At 40.8% G+C, this 19,088-nt stretch overlaps 1 protein-coding gene across 2 annotated transcripts; it reads right to left on the reverse strand.

Moving 5' to 3' along the window:
* Positions 1-696: 696 nt before the first annotated feature.
* Positions 697-18,715, reverse strand: SMPD4 (sphingomyelin phosphodiesterase 4). Of its 2 annotated transcripts, XM_040604234.1 has the most exons (19): positions 18,586-18,715; positions 18,231-18,317; positions 17,535-17,677; positions 17,308-17,383; positions 16,314-16,422; positions 15,653-15,705; positions 14,911-15,062; positions 13,390-13,522; positions 12,721-12,792; positions 9,097-9,186; positions 6,442-6,587; positions 5,939-6,029; positions 4,913-5,013; positions 4,446-4,609; positions 3,552-3,757; positions 2,744-2,977; positions 1,879-2,010; positions 1,592-1,720; positions 697-1,170 (listed from the first exon to the last, which is right to left on the reverse strand). In XM_040604234.1, exons 1-19 carry the CDS (start codon positions 18,622-18,624, stop codon positions 844-846), a joined length of 2,484 nt encoding a protein of 827 aa, XP_040460168.1. In that variant the 5' UTR covers positions 18,625-18,715; the 3' UTR covers positions 697-843. The 2 variants fall into 2 exon arrangements, with proteins under 2 accessions (XP_040460168.1, XP_040460179.1); XM_040604245.1 differs by lacking the exon at positions 9,097-9,186.
* Positions 18,716-19,088: the final 373 nt, after the last annotated feature.

Below are 19,088 nucleotides of genomic sequence, written 5' to 3' on the forward strand. Positions count from 1 at the left end.
TGATTACCTGAAACCATTTCTTTTTCTGTTGGGAAAGCTGTTCTGTTAGGATTACTGCCCAGACAGTGAGCTTGGTTATTGTGTGATGGACTGTCTGGGCTCCTTGATGAGACTTTAAACTTCAGTGAAAACTTTTTTTACCCAGAGTTTTGGTATTTTGAGTGAATGACTGCTTTTCTTTATGGAACAAGGATATAGTGTGATTTGGCTGTTCTGTTTTCTCAAACTTGTTACCTCAGGCATAGCTTTTCTGTGTTAGTCTAGTTTTGTGTCTTTGCTATATAAGCTACCCTGAGATTGTCTAGCAGAGCCAGGCAGCAGGTGCATCTGTAGTTGCTGAGCACGGCACAACACATCCTGCCTTTTGGCTCCCCAGTGCTGCTTGCTCTTGCTAGCTTCTCTAGACTGGATGCTTAAGGGTAGTAGAATGTGAATAAAATGTTCTTGCAGGCACCCCTTTTGGGAATTATCATGCTACTAATGAACACATCTTCCTGTTTTGAAGCACCATGCCTTTGTCTTCTGCACTTATCTTTTTACCCAGTACATTTCTGAAAATATTTATGCCTTTAATATTAATGTACTATAGTTACCTTACTCCCTACCCTCCCAAAAAATAAGTCATTCACTAGATTCTATAGGAACACTTTTATAAAAATAAAATTTACATTATCTCCATTCCACAAGACCACATCGTTGTTTAAAACTCCATTGACTTTAATATTAAAAAATATTAAATCATATCTGGAAGATCTGATATGATAATTCAGACATTTCAGTCACTGAATCCTAGGCTTGTCCTTAAAACATTTATTTTTACAAGCGTAAGCCGAACGAAGGAAATTAGTGTTCATGTGGTTTCCATCCTTCAAAGAAAAAAGTCATTATTACGGCATAAAGAAAATATCCAATCAGGATAATGAACGTGCAGCCCACTGGCCCAATGTAAAACCAGGATGCAATAAAGTAGATCATCAGTAGAGAGAGGAGAGTCCTGTAGCTAGCCAGAAACCTCAGACTGATTCTTGGTCCCCAGTTCTGGCTTGTTCTGTCTTTCATGACAGGACTGTACCTGATTTTGTGTAGGAGGTGGGGGTTGGTAAGATGATAGCGACAAAGTCTGCCAACAAAATCCTCCCTGGAGCAAAGCACATCCATCTGATCAGCAAACTGAGGTAAGAAAAATTTAAACATTAGTGTTCTACAGCAACTACCATCATGAAGTAACTTACTTTAAGTTTTCTTCATTTATAGGAGATAGCGGGGGAAATCAAAATGTCCTTTTAAACAGAACTGCTTTATGCAGACTTGCCTTGTATCCATAGGAAGAAAAGGATTTGCTTTTTGTGTTTTAGAAACTTTTATTCTGAATGATATTTCATTGTTCATCAAGCATAAAGAATAAGTTTAAAATGTTATTTATTTATGTTTTGCATAGGAAAAGCAGAACTACAGGTACTATTAGGAAGTGTCCACCTAGACCACAATAAAGGAGATAGAGCAAGAACAAACAAAGTGTCATATATGTGCAAGTGCAGTGAAGAACAGAAATCTGCCATGGAAGATACATAGAAGCGGTGCTGTTACTTACCCTTTCATTAAGCGCTGAGGATAATCGAAATAGGAGGCGGACAAGAGTTGCGTTCTCATAGCTTCGGATAGGTTGAAGCTCAGTATCTCCTTGATACTGCACCTCAAATCTACGTAAGCCATTTATGATCTAGAAACAAGAAAATAAACCTGTTGTAGCTCCCATCTGAAATAGCTTTATACAGGTACTTCTCTTGGCCCTGTGTAAGTTGCATTTCTCTTGCTGTAGAAGGACTGTTTTTTTAAGAGCAATCTGACATAGCAATATGGAATCTAATTTAATCTCACCTGGTACTTGCCAAGGGGTGTAAGAATGAGGCCATCCTCGCTTTCAATACAGTCTGGAGGCTGTTTTTTTCCGTTCTCGTCTTGGGCTGTCCCACAGTTCATCATCATCTGGGTCAGTTGGGCTTCATTCAGCTACTCAAGAATAACACAGTTCTAAAGCATGTGTTTTATCTGTCCCCTTCTATTTCATTTATTTCTTCACAAACTCTAGCACTGGAGCCTTTGACAGCCAGCACAGATACCAAGAACTGCTTAATAGCACCTCAGTTAAACACTGAAAGGAGATAAAAGTCTCCAGATTTGTCTGTGCTCATAAAATCCAAGAGAGCTATTCTGTTTTACATGTCCCTTACTCCTAGAGAGCTGTCAAATAGCTGTGGTCATCTCTCAATTCTGTATGAAGGGAGTGTGGCTGACAAAAGAAATTACTCTTTTAAGTTTAACCAAAGAAACAAGACTACTTGTAGTTCATCCTTTCATCTATAGCTGCAGTTAAATGTTGTATTTTTATAGCTCTTTACATTTAGAAGATACTGGACTGTTTTTAAAATTTAAGCTAGGCTTCACCTGTTTGTAAACATAACAGGCACAAGTAAAGAGACAAGTTCAGTGTAAACTACACAGTGCAAAAGAACAGTCACTTGAAACAAAGCAGGCTTGGTATTTAGAAATTCAGAGCATCTAGTTCCATCTATATTGAAAAGTGTTTTGAAGTGGTCAGGTAAAGTCAAGCCTAGAAGAAATTTACAACAAAATTTGCTAGCAGGGTCTCTAATGTCTTTATTGACCCCACAAAGTACATTTGAGGAATCCTGACTCTTGCTCACACTGCCACATAGGGAAAAAGTTCTTGGATATTACATACCTTAAAGATTTGGCACAAGTATTCCAGTGCCTTCTCTAAATATTCATCTGTTTTTTTGATGCTGTCTTGCCCAATTTCATCAAGGTCATTGCCTGTGTAGGAGCCATTCATCTCAGATGGTGTAAATCTAAACCATGAAAAGAAGGACTGGCTAGCCGTTGTCTCTGCAGAATGGTCTGATATGGATTTTGCTGTCTGCTGTGCCTGCCAAATTAACTGAGCCAGTTTTAACACCTAAAACAAACAAAAAATTAACTGTGTGGGACAAAGATAAAGGACTGCTATGCATAAACACATGGATAAAACTGTGCCTTAATACCTGGCAGTGAGAGCAAACCCAGCAAATTCATTCTTAACTTTCATGGACTTTGTGCCAAGACTGTTAGTTCCATTTCCAATAGGGCAAAATCATCTTTGCTGATGAAGCATTTAAGAAACTTGAGTGCTTCTTAGGTTTTCAACCGCTGTTTTGCCTCCTGCTATTTTTATCTGACCTACTGATGGGTACTAACCAATACAGTGAATCAGAAGTTCACAGTAAGCATGTTTGAGACTAAATACAATATACTACTCCAAGGCAGCAAGCTGTTACGTTAACTTCTTATTTAGCAAAGAGCAAGCAGATTTTACAGCTGTGCTGGACTGAGAACGCTCAAGTTCCAGAAGTCACCATCAGCACATTAAATTATACAGTAAGTAGTACAGGGTGTGAAGTTTTCCACTCTTAACTTTTCCCAATACAGATGTTCAGCACTAAGAAAACATCTGTCAAAGTAGAAAGACAGGTGACAAAAAACGTGTTGCTCACCAAATTCCTGACTTCTGTGCCAAACATCTGTTTATACTGGAAGTCCTGTCCTTCTAAGCTGTAAACATGACTCTTCACCTTAAATGAGGCATCTGTAATAGTTGGAGGCCATGAGGAGAAGAAGCTTCCACCAAGTGGGGGGGTCATAAAGAGTCGGTGTTGACGATGGGGAATAACAAGTTCAGGCTCCAGGAATAACTGTTCTCCTAGAATTTGAGAAGAGGAGTGAAGATGGTTACATAATACTCCTGGTTTTGCCTGGGGAAGCTCTAGCTACAAAGCATCTTAAGGCTGCTGGGCAACTTGTTTCTAGATAGGCAGGTAGTTCTAGGGGGATGGAGGCCTTAATTACCTTTTTTTTAATTAATTCTGTCTGCTCACAGCAGAAAATGTCAGGGGGCATTTAAATGCAGACCATACAGACAACGTTTTAAGCCTGGAACTTTTTTTCAACAAAGGCAGTGGAGAATCATGACACTTCAGACATAGATATTTGTCAAATCTTGCCTCTCCCAGATTTACTGTATCCTAATTATCCTGAAGTGCATACATAACTAGCTGTTTTGCTAAGTATAGATAAGAAGTTTTAATCCTGAGTTAAACAATCCAGTAAGACCCATAAGAAAAACTGACTTTATTGTAAATGCCCAGTATTGTGTTCTTTAAAGAAAAATTGTGGAATGAAATCTAAATGATGGTGGTTAGAAAAGAACTACAGACATACTAAACCAATACAACACACATTAGTGAAGACACGCAGACTTTCTGAGTGGCAAAATAGCATGCAACATGGGAGAGTAAGTCTACCCACCTCAGTGCTTCTGAGGCAAGGTTGTAGTCATTGTGGAGAAAGACTGAGACAGGACAGCATAGAATGTCAAAATATCCATTTACCTTTCAGGATCATTTCAGCTAGATTGGGCTGAGCAAAGACCTTGGCTACTCGGAACACCATGAGAGCATTTTTTGGACTGACCAAGTCTGTTCGAAGAGCTCTGTTCAGAAATCCTACAAACAGCTTAGTATACATGAGTAGGTTTTCTTGAACGAAGGTTGACCTGTCAAAGTGAGTACAGAATTTGTGAGTACAGCTACATAAATAATTGTTACTTTGTCTTCTGCCAAACAAGTCATTAAGGGGATGTTTTATACTGTCTCTGAACAGATGGTCTATCTATCTGTACTGAGACAAAAGACTATTCCTCTCAAAACAGAAGCTTGTGTTGTAAGAAATCATCTTTAATCTTGTACAGGAAGCTAATTCAGGTTGGAGGATGGTTCTTGAAATCCTGCTGTTTTACTCAGGATCTGCATAAACTTGATATCTGATTCATATAACTCACAGCTGCTTTCCTCCTTACCATTTTTCCGACACGCTGCGAGGCAAGGGCTCAGCACTTTGTGGTGGCTTTTCCGGAGCATACCTCCAAGGCTGCAAGTAACTTAACCACATCTCAAGAACCTAAGCAAAATCACACAAACACATGAATACCAATACTTTCTGGCAAGGAAGACACGGGTTTTTGTTTGATTTTTTTAAACCTAGTGAATATTATCTTAATGAAACCTAGAAGTTTTTAGTAATAAAGCTCTCTCTAGTTATCTGAGTATCTTTGAAAGAGAACTGAAAAAACTTAAGTGCATGTTCATTAGGGCCAGTCTGGATTTTCTGTAATACTCAAATGATAGTGTTCACTGAATCTCTGTTGAAGGAAGTAAACAAGATGCTGCATTAGTACAAGTTCAGCTCTCCTCTGCTGCATAGAGGTACCCACCACTCTGAGGAAACAGTGGAGTCCTGATTGCACTGAAGCCAAGAATAGATTTGCCTTGGCCTCTGCAAACATTTCTTCTGACAGTCTGTCTTACGTGTGTACCTCAGGCGCGGTGATATAGCTAACTACAGGTCCAGTGAGGAAGGTCTGGCCTGTTACATTCTGCGCTTTTACATTCCTACATTAATTACCAAGAGTCATGGCCTGCTATTTCTTTTCCTGCTTGCAGGAGGTAATATTTGCAGTATCCACTGCAAAATAATACCACATTACTTTTGTTTATGACCTGTTTTATTAGGTAAGATATTAAGAAATTAGGACCTATGAGAATGTATCTGTTTTAAAGGAGTAACACTTACTACTTTTCAATCGACAGCCATTTTCACTGTCAGAAAAATCAGCCAACAACCTACAGTAATTCTCACCATGATCTTTTCAACTTCCTTCTTGTGTCCAGTTGGCACTCTACAATAACATGTAGATTTTCTGTTAGAGAAAAAGAACTTGACCCCTCTAGAAAAAGATTTGAAGACCAAGAAATAGCTGCTAAACAGCAATAACTAGTTACTAGTTCTGTTGAGTACAGACTTAGAAAGACAACCAGGTACGTACTGCTCTGAAAGAGGCATCCAGAGGCCAATGGCCAAAACAGTGTTGCAGAAATATATAAAGTTTCTCCTGGACAAACCGAGGAATTACAACCCTGAAAACAAATTCAAAGACAGTCACATGCATAAACCAGAAGCCGATTTTAAAAACAAAAAGCTTCCACAAATGAAAATACAGAAAGGACCGACCCATACTTGTTCCTTCACTTCGAGCCACAGCTTTTCAGCTCCTATACATAAGCATAAAATTGTCTACTAACCTTGGCCAGAAACCTCTGGAAGCATTTTCTTTCCTCTGACTTGTACCAGGATACAGACTAGTGTAATAGCAAGACATCCCCCCTCCTGAGGCTGCCCCCCCCATCTAGTGGATGTGAGAAACATAATCTGTTAGCTCTTACATACTTTTAATAATGTACTTCTGTATTTAACCATCAAAACAACCTAATTCAACCTCTTTTTACGGAGAACCTCTCTATGTTTCAGAGAGACTGCACAGGTACCTACCTTTTAAACTCCTCTAGCGGGCTGGCTGTGTGGGAGTGGGCTGAAGGGGAGAGAGGCTCTGGTTTCAGGCTGTTGCTGAAAGCATGCAGATGTTTCACAAGCAGTCTTACCACTAGCACGTGCTCCTCAGTAGGCTTAAATGACTCCTAGATTCAAAGCAAAAGGCAGGAAGATAATGAGTATCACACACTAAATGTCCAGGAGATAATTCACAAAAATCATAATTCTCAAATCAGAAATTGAAAGACAAGAAATGCTGTCATCCTCCTAGGTTCTTCACTGTAGTTTGGTGCCATCTGATTTTATACAAACTTGCTCCTTAGGACAAGCTGCAACCATCCTCCATCAGTTCACTAAGAAACACTAGCATATTTTTAATAATGATTGTAAGAAAAAGTATCCACAGTACTCTAAAGCACTGAATTTCAGGCTAGCATTAAAGAACAGAATAACCTGTGGATTTCAACTTACCCCTTTCTAAGAAAAGAATATTCAGCCTTTCATTATGGTTATAAGTTCATTGCTGTGGACAGCACAACAGATCCTTTGTTTATGTGCTTGGCTGGCCTTCCTATGCTGGTACTCATCTGCCTTATAAGAAAGAATAATCCTAAAAGAATAAAAACTGCTTCAAGTCCTGCTTCTAGCATCATTCTGGGCAGAAGTAGCCTGGGTGGGAGTAGCACAAGGAGTGGTGGTGAGCCACAGCGATGTTATTAATAAATGAGTGAGTCTGTGATACAGCAGGGAGATGAATGAGGTAAAAAAAAAAAAAGCTAGTCCTTCTGGGTCTAGACCTTCAGAGCTGGTCTGCTCCAGAATCTGTGGTCAAAGCACTAACTCCTTTGCTACTGTAATCTGTTTTAAGAGTAGTGAACTAATCTCAATCCACTACTGAAGGCATATTTTAAGAGATCATTTGTATTCTAAGTCTTATAGCTCTCATGTTTCTCAAAAGTTAAGAAGAATGTGCATGGAACGAGTTATAGGTGCAAGTATAATGGAAGATGCTGGAAGAGCGTATTAGACAATAGCTGCAAGATGTTTCCAGGATGCCAAATGCAGCTATGCTGAGGTAAGACGCTGAATATGATTCTAGGAGACTGACAGGCATTTTTATACAAAAAGCTTCCACTTCTTAAATCAATTCAACAGTATTTCCAGTACTGGGGGTGGGAGGGGGGCCTCTGTGTATGTGTCTTTGCGTGTCCTTTCTCTGCGATGTGTGAGGCAAAGCAGATGTGTTTTTACAATCTCTTTAAGATTTTTAATATACTGTAAAGTTCACTCTAGGAAGTAGATTCAACGCTTGATGATAGATATAGTCATGTAGTACAGCCAGATCTGAGGCTCTGCTAGGGGACAGGATAACCTGTTACCAGTTCTAATGAAGGCTTGGCTTGTATTCTTGACAGCTCCTGGTAAGTCAGCACGTTTTCTGCAGTCCTGAGAAGAGTTTATATATAGAGGGCAGAACTAAGAAATTACTTGGTCCTAGTTTAGATCAATATCTCCAAAAACAATTAAGAGAATTTGAGTACTCTGCTATAAGCCTTTAAAGAGTGTAATTTTTTAAAAAAATGCTAGGCTCCCCTTAAAGGTGCATTTTGAATTTACAAAAAACCCATACCACTATTTTACTACACTGTTTCAGGTGATCCTACTAGTTTTTCTGCTTAGCATTCTTAAAATTACCTCTTAGCTTGGATTAGAACCATTATGAACACCACTGGTTTAAAAAGTATTTTTCCTCAGAAGTGTTTTTGTTCAAACTTTAGCTTACAGGATGGATATACGCCATTCTTAACACAGCAATTAGATAAACTTAATAGTAAAAAAGATTTAAAGACAAGTAGTAGTTCCTGTTTTCCTTGCTAAGCAGTACCTTGAGATACCATAGCACTTTATAAAAAAATAAAGGATTAAACAGCAGGAAAATTCCATGTAGTGCTAAAGAGCTTTATAGTATAATAAAAGCTTTATAGTACATATGGTCAGCCCTCCCCTTTCCCAAAATGAAGACCCAATGAATAAAGGGCTTGAGAAGGGAAAGAGGAATCAGCAATCTGTTCCAACAGGAATGTTTTTGCATGGACATTTCCTGAACAATCTGCAAATGTACCACAAGTGTGCTTCTGCAAAACTGGATAGTCAAGATCACATTGCCACTATAGATTTAGTACTATCCAGTGACATTTCACCAACTAAAAAACCCTAGATGTTACCTACCTTAATTTTAGGTGACAGCCATGCAAATTCTGATCTTCTCTTCCATGCAAGTTTTGCTTAAATGACAAGTGTGTGAGGGGCAGAAATCTGCCATCAGTGGAGCCGGTTTTGGTGTCAAAAGATGTCAGCATAGCTGATATGCCTCTTTCTACAATGCATTACAAGAATGCATGTCTAAAATTAGAATTCCCAATTAGTTCTCATAATATACTAGATTTTAACTACTTCCTCCATGACCTTTGCTGATACTTCTCAGTATCTGTTTTCACTGAAAATTTAGTAACTCTCAATGCAGTGCTCTCAATCAAGTTGTAAAACCATACCTTAGCAGAAAAAGCTGCTGTACAGCTAGCACCAATACACTTCGCAGATTATATGATGGAACAAGATTTTTATAAAGGAAACAAAATGAAAAGATGGTAATACTTGGTATGCGTGGAGGGCCTGGTAGCTGGATTGGGCAGGACTACCATGATGTTTACTGGAGATACTGAGTCGGTAGTGGAGAACCTCCAGCTGAGACAACAGAAACAAAAAAGGAAGGGGGGGAGGGAAAAAAGGAGAGAAGAGAGCAAGAGAAAAAAAAAGTGAGAATGAGCCCAAGGAAGAAGGGGGTGGGGCGGGGGGTGGGGGAGGGAAATGAACATCAAAAATACAGTCAGGGACAACATATCACAATAACAACTGCAGCCACAGTATCCTCTTCTTTCTGCTGTTCAGTAGATTGATTCCACAGTATTTCATACCCTTTATCAACTTGGAAATACAACTGGGAGCAGGTGTCCAAAAAGTATAATTGTAAGTGGCTGGAGCTGTTCTCTGTGCTACCCTCAGAGCAGAGGTAAGGGCTATGGAGCTTTTGCCAAATAAACTTCTGATTTCAGAAGTTAACTGAACTGCAGTGAGAGGATTTATACACTGTTACAGTGTTTTATTAAATAATAGAGTAAAAGCATTCAATATTCTGCAAACTTTTTAAATACTATTTTGAAAAATTATCATTTCTTCCTGTGCTGCTGGAGAAGCAGGGTTGTGTACTGGGAAGAAGCTCAAATTGATACTTTTTTCTTCCCAAAGAACAGGAAGGAAACAAGTTTGGCTTTTTATAATCACTGTGAGCCTGTCCAGTAAGCTTCCAGTTCTGAGAAATCCTCTGTATTCTCTTTCTACTCTAAAGGCCATTTGGGAGGGCTACAGATCTTTTACTATTAGGGAAACATCACATGTATAAAAAGGCAAAAGACATAGCTAACACACAACATTATATGCTGGTGCAAAAGGCATCTTGACTTAACACTAAGGTCTCTGCAAGCCTCAGCCAGATCCCTTCTTGGATGAATGAGGTAAAGAGTAGTTTTTGACAATGTGATGGTGAAGAGGATACTGTAGTGACAGTGACACAAATGTGTGAAATTAATGAAAAAACATAAAACAACAAATGTACACTACACAGATCCCAATGACTACTGTCAGGCATCTACATTAACTCTCCAGATCACACCTCTGCTGTCTTTGAACAGCCCCTACCCAACCTCGTCTGGTGCCAGTTTGGTATCTTTTGGTCTTACACTCTTAGAGTGGTAGGATTGCTACTGCAAGCTCCCCAACAGCTCAGACACATCATCTGCTTCGTAACCGACTCCCCTATCACAGGAACCAGTAGCAAGAAACTGTAATCTAATGGGTGTTCCACATGCAGTGCTGGGGTCTGTGGCACCTGGCATTGAAGCTTGGGCAGCATTACATAAAACTTAATCAAACAACTTTTTGTTAAGGGTTTGTTGTGATTACAGCAGAAGGGGACAGTAAAAGAGATGCTGCACGCTTTGGGCTCTGGATCATCCAAGAAAGAAAAGGCAAATAGACAATGTAAAAGAATAGGAAAAGAGTTGAATTAATGGGGGAAACGGTGAAACTCCGTATAGCAAACAGTGTCAACCTCAGGTTCACACCAGACCAAGAAAGAATTCAAAGTGGTAAAGCAGAAAAGTAGTAAATCTCAGCAGAAACTATTTACTATTCATTCCCATTCCACCACCTTCCACTTGTAAAGAGAAGTCTGTGATGACATTAACAAGGTTTAAGGAAACTCTATCATTCTTCGAGGAACTTCACGGGGAAGTTACATATCTGGGATCTGGCTTGGCCCATCAAAGCAAACAAGTCTGACTGCTGGACAAAGAAAGAGCAAGTTCTGTGAAACCTCATCCCCCTTCCAATACAGGTATGTAGCCATTTCAAGTGACTGATGGTCAAACATGTCTAGATCCAGGGATGAACGGTCACTAATAACCCCTCCTTCCAAAGGCACAGAAGGCTAAATAGAATCAATTGAACCTGCTTAATAAGGTTTAGGGTGACCTTAGGTTTCCCGTCAAGCCCTTTAACCCTTATATTAAAACAAAACTTGCATTTCTGCAGATTCTACTTCCTCATGTGAGGAACTATGAAGCAGACTATTCTCCTTAAGCCCACCCCGAGACCAGTCTACAAAGCTTAGTTTAAATATCACAGGCTTATGAACAATCCTGTCCCCACCTGATCTGGAACCCTTCCTCGGTCCTGCAGGCAGGATCCTTCATCCATTTAGGGATGTCAGGGGGCATTCCAGTCCCCTGGTCAGGTGTTCTAACCCCCAAAGAGTGAAGACTTCCTTTTTCAATACACCCATGATTTCTTCCCATCAAAGATGAAACTAGAACGCCATCAGGGAGTTATGGCCTCAAGCTGTGCCTCAACACATCTTGTGGGAGATCCCGAGGTGATGATTTCAGAGAACTTTAAGCTCTACCTAGGCCCTGTTCCACCATAACATTGGTACTCATTGTCTGTAACTGCTGCTCCCTAGGTGTTAGAAGAGAACATCTGAAATACAGAGGGGTGAACAGAGGAGAGAAGTTTAAAGCAATCATTAATATCTGGCCTAAGCACAGCGCTTGATGCACAAAGACTGGACAGACAGACAGACCAAAGGTACTCCAAAGCAAAGCCTTTCCATCACAGGTGCACAGCCATGCTGCTGGGAGTCCCAAGTGGAGACTTTGTAACATTACCGAGTTTGCATTTTGATCTCAACTTTTAAGAATAAGAGACAAACCCCATCACACTTCAGCTCTCCAATGTTTTTCCCTCACAAAATATAACTATGTTATTTTGTAGCCTGTGGAGTAAAGGATCAGAATTTATCAGTCAATCAACTCTCATATTGCCTTTTCGCACAGGAATAAATCCTGAGTAGCTTTCATATTTCCTTTCCCTTCTATGAAAGTCCCACTGTGACCCAGAGGGAATTCAAAGGATCAACACTTTCTCCTTCAAATTCCCTTTACATTTATAATGCCTTTGATCTTAGCCTCCATAACACTTACTTAATTTTTACATGCAGTAGTTTGTTATGAAACAGGCCACCACAAACTGCTTAGAACAGTGTATTATCCGAGCAAGAGCTTTTAAGATATTCTGAATGCAGTAGCTACAGAACTGCTTCTGACACCATTATGGTGACAAGCATATTTTGGAATATAAAACAACAAAAGGCTTATTTATTTAACACTGAAGGACAGTTTGGTAAGGTTTCCTTTTTTAATTTGGATTTATGCTAAAAAATGGTTACAGATCTCAGAAATTACTAATTGGTATTTCAGTAACAGATGCTGTGGTATCACTGCTGGAAATCAATTTAAGCTATTTTTAGCAGCCATGTTGCCCCAGCAGGATTTAACACTATAATTTTATAGCGGCATCTTCCCCATCATTAGTAGTTTGATTACTGGTGTTCAGATTGTTGTGACCATCCCACAAACTTGTCTTTTACAAAGAACAAAACAAAAACAACACAGCTTCTGCAATGAAGGCCCATCTGGGTGACACACTTATTCACAACATTCTTCATAACTGCATTAGCAATTCTGACACACTCATGTAGATACTCTGGTATGTTATTTCTTATGGACCAATACACCAAAAAAATTATCCACAGAACAGGAGATTTACCCCAAGATAAGAGGTCAACCATCAGGTGATGCTCATGAATGAAGTACAAACTATTACCTTGACATGAGGGGACTGCATTTTCTGATACATTTCCAGTGAATAATGATGTAGCCACATTTCAACAAAGATCTGCAAAACAAATATTCTCTCAGCTAGGGAAACAGAAATAATCCAGGACTTGTCAGTCACAAGCTAGGTATAAGGGAAGACCACAGTATATAAATTGAAAACTAAGCTGTACTTGTAAATAGACAGGAACCTATTCAGAGACATTTCAGGTTATCATCATGTCAATGCGAATGACTGAGTTGGCATACTGTTCACACCTGTTTCAGAACAACTGTTAAGTCTAGGTTCTCCTCTCCCTTCCCTTGATGGTGAACAGAACCAACTTTCTCTGAGGTCAGCCTTTGCTTAGAGCATAGAATTGATGTAAGATTAAAAAAAAAAAAAAAAAAGGAAATCAGATTTAGAAACTTTTCTGGAAAAAATTGCTCAAATGCTTGAGATCAGTTGTTGTATATGAAGTCTAAAAAAAAGGTATTAAGTGCCTTTCAAAATTACAGCTTAACAGTTTCACAGTGGTTCTTTGTTCCACTAACAGAAGACAACAGCTGCACTGCTCAATTCCAAAACCAAAATGGCATAAGATCTCTGGTTTAAAAAGATTCCTCAGTTAGCACCAAGAAATGTTGTGTGGTGTTCTCTTCCTTAAATCCAGCCTACCTGAAGCAGTGTTTCTGATCTCCAGATCTCCTGGGAAGCTGGGTCAGCATTCACAGAAGGCTGATGGGCAATGTGCCGTTTCAGCAAGCTGGTGTGATGCATGCCATAGGAAGTGAAAGGCACTGCTGGAGACCTTTAAAGACAAATGAATGGAAATACTGGAGTCAGTAACAGTCAGTACAGAGAAATATGTAATTGCTTTTAACTACCAGTTTATAAACTGGAAAACAGTCTTTAAGAAGTAAAACTGCATAGTTGATTACACATTTCAAACTTCTGCGACGTGTTATAATTACTAGTCACTTTAACTATAAACAAGCACTACAACACTATTCATACTGTGTGGAACCAGCTTTACACAGAGCCCGTGTAATGTTCAATAATGCATGGGTTTTCACTTTCTCCTACTCTGGTTTTCTTTCACTCTGCCTTCTATATACATAATTCACCTGATCTGTATTTTCCTAGGTATACACTAAGGCTCAACAGACCATGTAAATTGATATTTGAAATGTATTTTAAATGCAGTTATATAAAATATAATGGCTATTTAATTTGCATAAAATCGATAATATTTATCGATAATTTAATATTGATAAAATTTTATAAATTCAAGTAGCAAAACCAATTGTGAAAACATGGACTTCCGCAACTTAGCCATCATAAAGCACAAAAGATTGGGTGCTTGTATTGGAGAATTTTCACTTCAGCTTTGTGAGCTGGGTTTTATGCCATTATCACACAGACGTACAGAACTTCAGTAAGTGGTCAAAAATCTTCCATCCTCCCCCTCCTTCCAGTTGTGGCTAAATAGCTTGATCTATTACTGTGCAAAAAGTCACCTGAAACGCAGTCACTCATATGATTTGACTACTAATATACATTTTGGCTTTTTATATCAGGAAGTTATCAACGAAGAAACCTACGAGCACTGTCAATCTGCAACAAAGCCATAGACACGGTCCTGACATAGCAATTTCAAAGAACTGCACAACAGGTAATGAAAGCATTAAATAATTAAGGATGGTAACCTCAGAACTGAAACAAAATGACCAACTGACAAGTTGTCTGGCTTTGTAGCAACATTAATGAAAAATGCAAAGTCTCCTTGTAACAGTGGTTATATCACCAGTCCTATCTTTACCACATGCCTTATGTGTCTAAAGATAGTAAAAACTACCATCATCTGTCCTACTCCAGTTGCAGGGCACAAAACACCACGGGAGCTACCAAACAGATGAATTTCTGTTGCTTGTACTTACCTTTTCTGCTCCAATAATAGCTACCTTTCAGACTTCCAAATGAAACCTTTATTAAAATTAGTATTTTAAAATATTAAATGCAAATATTAAATATTAAAATTAAATGAACATAAATCTATTTAAATTCTTTAATTACATAATAAGTACATACAGATCATAAAGAGCAGAGGTGTTTTCTACTTGTTAGAGATTTCATTCCAACAACCTGTATTTTGTAAGCACTGTTCCCACAGTTTGCCTCTGGCACTGTAGTCATTACCTGGGAGTCGGGGAAGGGATGGCTCCCCCAGGATTTGAAGAAGGTGGAGGAAGGACACTTCCTTCTGTGGGTAGGAAACACTTCAGGTATGTGTCTACCAAGATGAAATAAGCACTGTTGGAAGGGCTGACATGGCGGGTGACGGGTGAGTTCTGAAAGAGACACAGGATGTACTTGGAGTTATATACTGTTACATTAAAACACTGCTAGGGAGTGCCTGCTACACAGCCAGCCCCATTCAGTATAAATAAGCAGAAGCCCAGCAGTTATAAAGGGTGAACTGACAACACAGACACTTCGGAGCAAAGGTAAAGTAACTAACTGTAAGAGAACTGTTGCTGTAGTATGTAGTAGTGAATGTAACCCAGTGTGAGAAGAGCGCAACGTTGTACAGAACAGGGAACAACAGGAAGAGGAACCAGCTAAGCAGATGCCATAGTATGGTGCCGTGGTTATGACTATATAAACAGCCTTACTGGAGAGAGGGGCAGAAAACCCATCTGGGATCACTGCCTGCTCCGTGCTGGCATGTTGTTGGACAGGCTGCTTACTGGTATACCTGAGGTGGGTATTTTGTTTATTACCTAGTCTTATATCATCAACTGAACCAAGGTGATAACAAATTCTAAAAGTACAGATAAAAGCGCTGTTAATTTAGCTGGACAGCATTTCAGCAGGCTCTTAAAGCATTGAAAAGAAGGGGTAATAATATTTTAAGGGAAAAATTACAAAAGGTACTTACCTTCTGTGTAATCAAACTAATTGCAAAGTAAAACATGTAATATTCAAATGGATCTGGAACAACAGAGTCAAGGATGAGATAATAACAACCAGGTACAGTGGTTAGATATCTGGGATGCTGACTAGACATTGAATTTTTGTTTTGTCAGTGCTCAATTAACTTGCTGGAGCTTAGCAGCACATTCAGTTTTGACTTCTTGTGTTTCAGCTGACTCAAACACTGGTGCGTGAGGTTTCCTCTATGTGCCAAGGTGCGTTTGCATTACTCTTCTTAGTACATTTGACTAATCTCAAACTAAAACCAGTGCAGCTGCAGCTAGACTGCTTTCAACAAGTACACTAGCTGCAAAGTTAACATGCCCTTTTTCTATCATATTACATAAACTATGAGCAGTTACGAAAAGAAAAATCGTGAAATACAGGCTCTGTAATCACTGGGAGTATTGCTGTTGACTTGAATAAGGCCAGAAATCCCCCCACAAGGGTTTATGAGAAGAGGACAAATTTATTTTTCATTGGAATCTAAACATTTTTAACCAGCTCAAACTCTTCAGCAGGATTGTGATTTACCGTAGACACATAATAAATATATAACAGAAATGCCTGTAATATCTGTTTTAGATATTTAAAAGGAATTAAATATTCAGCTGTTAAAAGGATACTAAGAGCCAAATTCAAACCTAAACCACCAGATGAAGGAAACTGGACTTTATTGTGGTATAAAGAGCATTCTGGTAGGACTTGCTCTTGTATTGAAGCCTTCACGGGGCCCTGAAAGACAGAGTAACAAAATATTAATCTGTATTAATCTGGCTACTCAGCATACTTGTGCAGTATGTTTCAGATAGTGAAGTTCTGCTGCATTCCAGCATTCTGGGGCGATACCTACATTCAGCTCAGTGGGATTTTACTGCATTGCAGTAATTCCTTGTGCAAATGCATACTCTTTAGGTAACTGCCAACTTTCTCACTGAAAATGAGTATTCAGTACAAGGGGGAAAAAAAAGGAGAAAAAAAAAGCCTTCACCAACACTTTTCCAGTTGGGAGTGGGAGAAGCACAAAACTGGTGTATGGCTGATGGTTTTGCTAGGGTAACTGAGCTGTGGACCAGCAATTACTACATACTTAACGATGTTTCCTTTTGTTAAAGGCTGTAGCACTGTCTGAATCAATTTCTAGGTAGCAGGTAGCAACAGAAGAAACACAGCGAAACAACTGAGCAGATAAACATTTTTGTTTGAAATGCCGTACTTCATAACCAGGATAACAGTTAGTCTTCAAACAGACAGGCACAAAGTGCAGCCAGGGAAGGCACTGCTCTGTAACAAGCCTGGAAAACTATTTCCAATCCTGCAGCTACTGGGAGTCAAGAAAAAGCACACTACTTTCTCTGGGGACACGATAGGAATCACAATGTAGCCTTCTTGGCTGAACAACACAGATATCTAGCTGCTGACAACCACCTCTCCTCAAAGTTTATGGCTGGGAACTCTCCTCCTCCAGCAACCATTTAAAAAGAAACAGGTAGGCTCTAAACTTGGAGCACTGAAGCTATGCTTTGGCCTATATGGAACCATACATATAAAGTGCACACGAAGTTCCAATAGGTGCAATAACAACCATATTCTCTTCTTACAAATTTTTCAGTTACTCACTGGAAGATACGAGACTGGGAAATCGTATCTGTACTCTTCTGCTTGGAGTTTGTAAACCAGCTTCATCATTGGACCACTGCAAATAAGCATCAGAAAGAAAATCCCCAGTGAGTACCCTCTACCTTCTCACTTTTCGTGAACTTATGTTTACATAATGGAAAAGGGTCAAACACTGGTTATTTGCTTACCATACATTTTTTAATCTGTGCTGAAATGAATGAGTTTACCTGGGATCCAGGAAATCCAAAGCCACAGAATATTCAGTAGGATTTGTTCTTCCTTGCAAACAGCGAAGATTCCAGCCTACGATGATGCCATCCAGGCTGCCAAAAATGCTCTCCACCAGCCATGGAAAGATACCATGTAGTTCCTTTAGGGAAAACAGACCCAAATAATTAATGTGTACAATTCCTCACTTGAGCAGTCTCTACTGCATGTAATAGGATGCACAGATACTGTCTGCCAGCTATTTATGCTTCCCAGTTATCACTAGGCACAGGTTCTGTTTGGAAGAATGTACATGGAAATTACAGGAAATCTATCGTTATTTCTGATCCTACTAAAATTGCAATGACACTCATCAGCATTGCATGCAATTATTTGCCACATTTTAAGAACTAGCTTCCCTTGTAAATTGGTGCTGAAAGGAATTAATGAAATGCAGTCAATGGAAACAATCTTTTAATGACTAGAAAACGTTTTTAACTCTAGGGAAACAGTGGATTCCCACTGGTTCACCTGGGGTCTTCAAACTTTGCAGTAAGAGAAATGGGAACAAAGAAAATAGTAATATGAAAAAAGCAAACTGCCCTGAAACGCGTCACTGTATCACAGAGTGGTTGGGGCTGGAAGGGGCCTCTGCAAACACTCTGATCCAGCCCCTGCTAGCACGGGTCGGGAGATGCCGGGCAGTGACGGCTCACCTTGGCGGGGAACTCCTCAATGACGGTCTCCAGGTCGTGGCACCTCTGCACAAAGGGCTTGCTGACACAGTCTGCCTTCAGCGTGGCCTGTCGCACACCACAGGGGAAATCAGTCACCGCTAACAGACAGGGCAGGGCTCATTACAGCCACGACGTAAGACATCCCCCAATTACGCCGCTGCCCCGGCACAGCATTGCCGTTGACACGGGAGAAGTTACACCCACCCACTCTGCAAGTCCAGGGCACCCGGCAGAGCTGCCGCGGGCCCGGGCGCCGCCAGCTCTACTCAACAGGGCGCTGCGCCCCCCGGCCCGGCGCCGCCTCCCCGGTGTCCGTCCACCCCTCGCCACCCACCAGCAGGAAGCTGGGCTGCTGCAGGTGCGGGCCGGCCATGCCGCCCCTCCCGGCGGGCCGCGCTGCGGAACGAGGAGCAGAAACGGGGGTTCCCGGCTGCGCTGCTCCCTCCCGCGCTCGGCGCAGCCCTTCCGCGTCACCGCCCTCGCCCGGCGCGCCGTCATGACGCCACCCCTGCGGCCGGCGCGCCTCGCGGAGGGGCGCCTGCCGCTGTTGCCGTGGCGACGGGCCTGCAGCTCTTCCCGCCTCAACATGGCCGAGCTGAGGGAGGGGAGGCGCTGCCCGGCCTGCGGCTGGCCGCGGCCCGGCGGCCTCAGCCTCTTCCCCAGGGACCGGGGGAGGGGGCCGGGCTGCGCCGGTGGCTTCTTTTGCGGGCGGACCTGGGGAGCTGTGAAAAATGTATCGCGGGGGAGGGGGGGGCCCGCAGCGGCCTGGTCTGGTGGCGGCGAGGCCAAAGCCGCCATTTGCACACACACTGGTGTTTGGAGAGAGCCACTTGCGAG

This window comes from Falco naumanni, chromosome 1 (assembly GCF_017639655.2).
Source record: "Falco naumanni isolate bFalNau1 chromosome 1, bFalNau1.pat, whole genome shotgun sequence".
In the NCBI taxonomy this organism is placed as follows: Eukaryota; Metazoa; Chordata; class Aves; order Falconiformes; family Falconidae; genus Falco; species Falco naumanni.

Excerpts from the sequence above, each read along its gene's own strand:
- SMPD4 (XM_040604234.1), bottom strand. The coding sequence starts at position 18,624 with ATGGCCGGCCCGCACCTGCAGCAGCCCAGCTTCCTGCTG. Across the intron at positions 17,678-18,230 it reads TTGAGGAGTTCCCCGCCAAG|GAACTACATGGTATCTTTCC; the intron begins GTGAGCCGTCAC and ends TTTTCCCTAAAG. Across the intron at positions 13,523-14,910 it reads ATCCCTTCCCCGACTCCCAG|GTCTCCAGCAGTGCCTTTCA; the intron begins GTAATGACTACA and ends TTGTCTTTAAAG.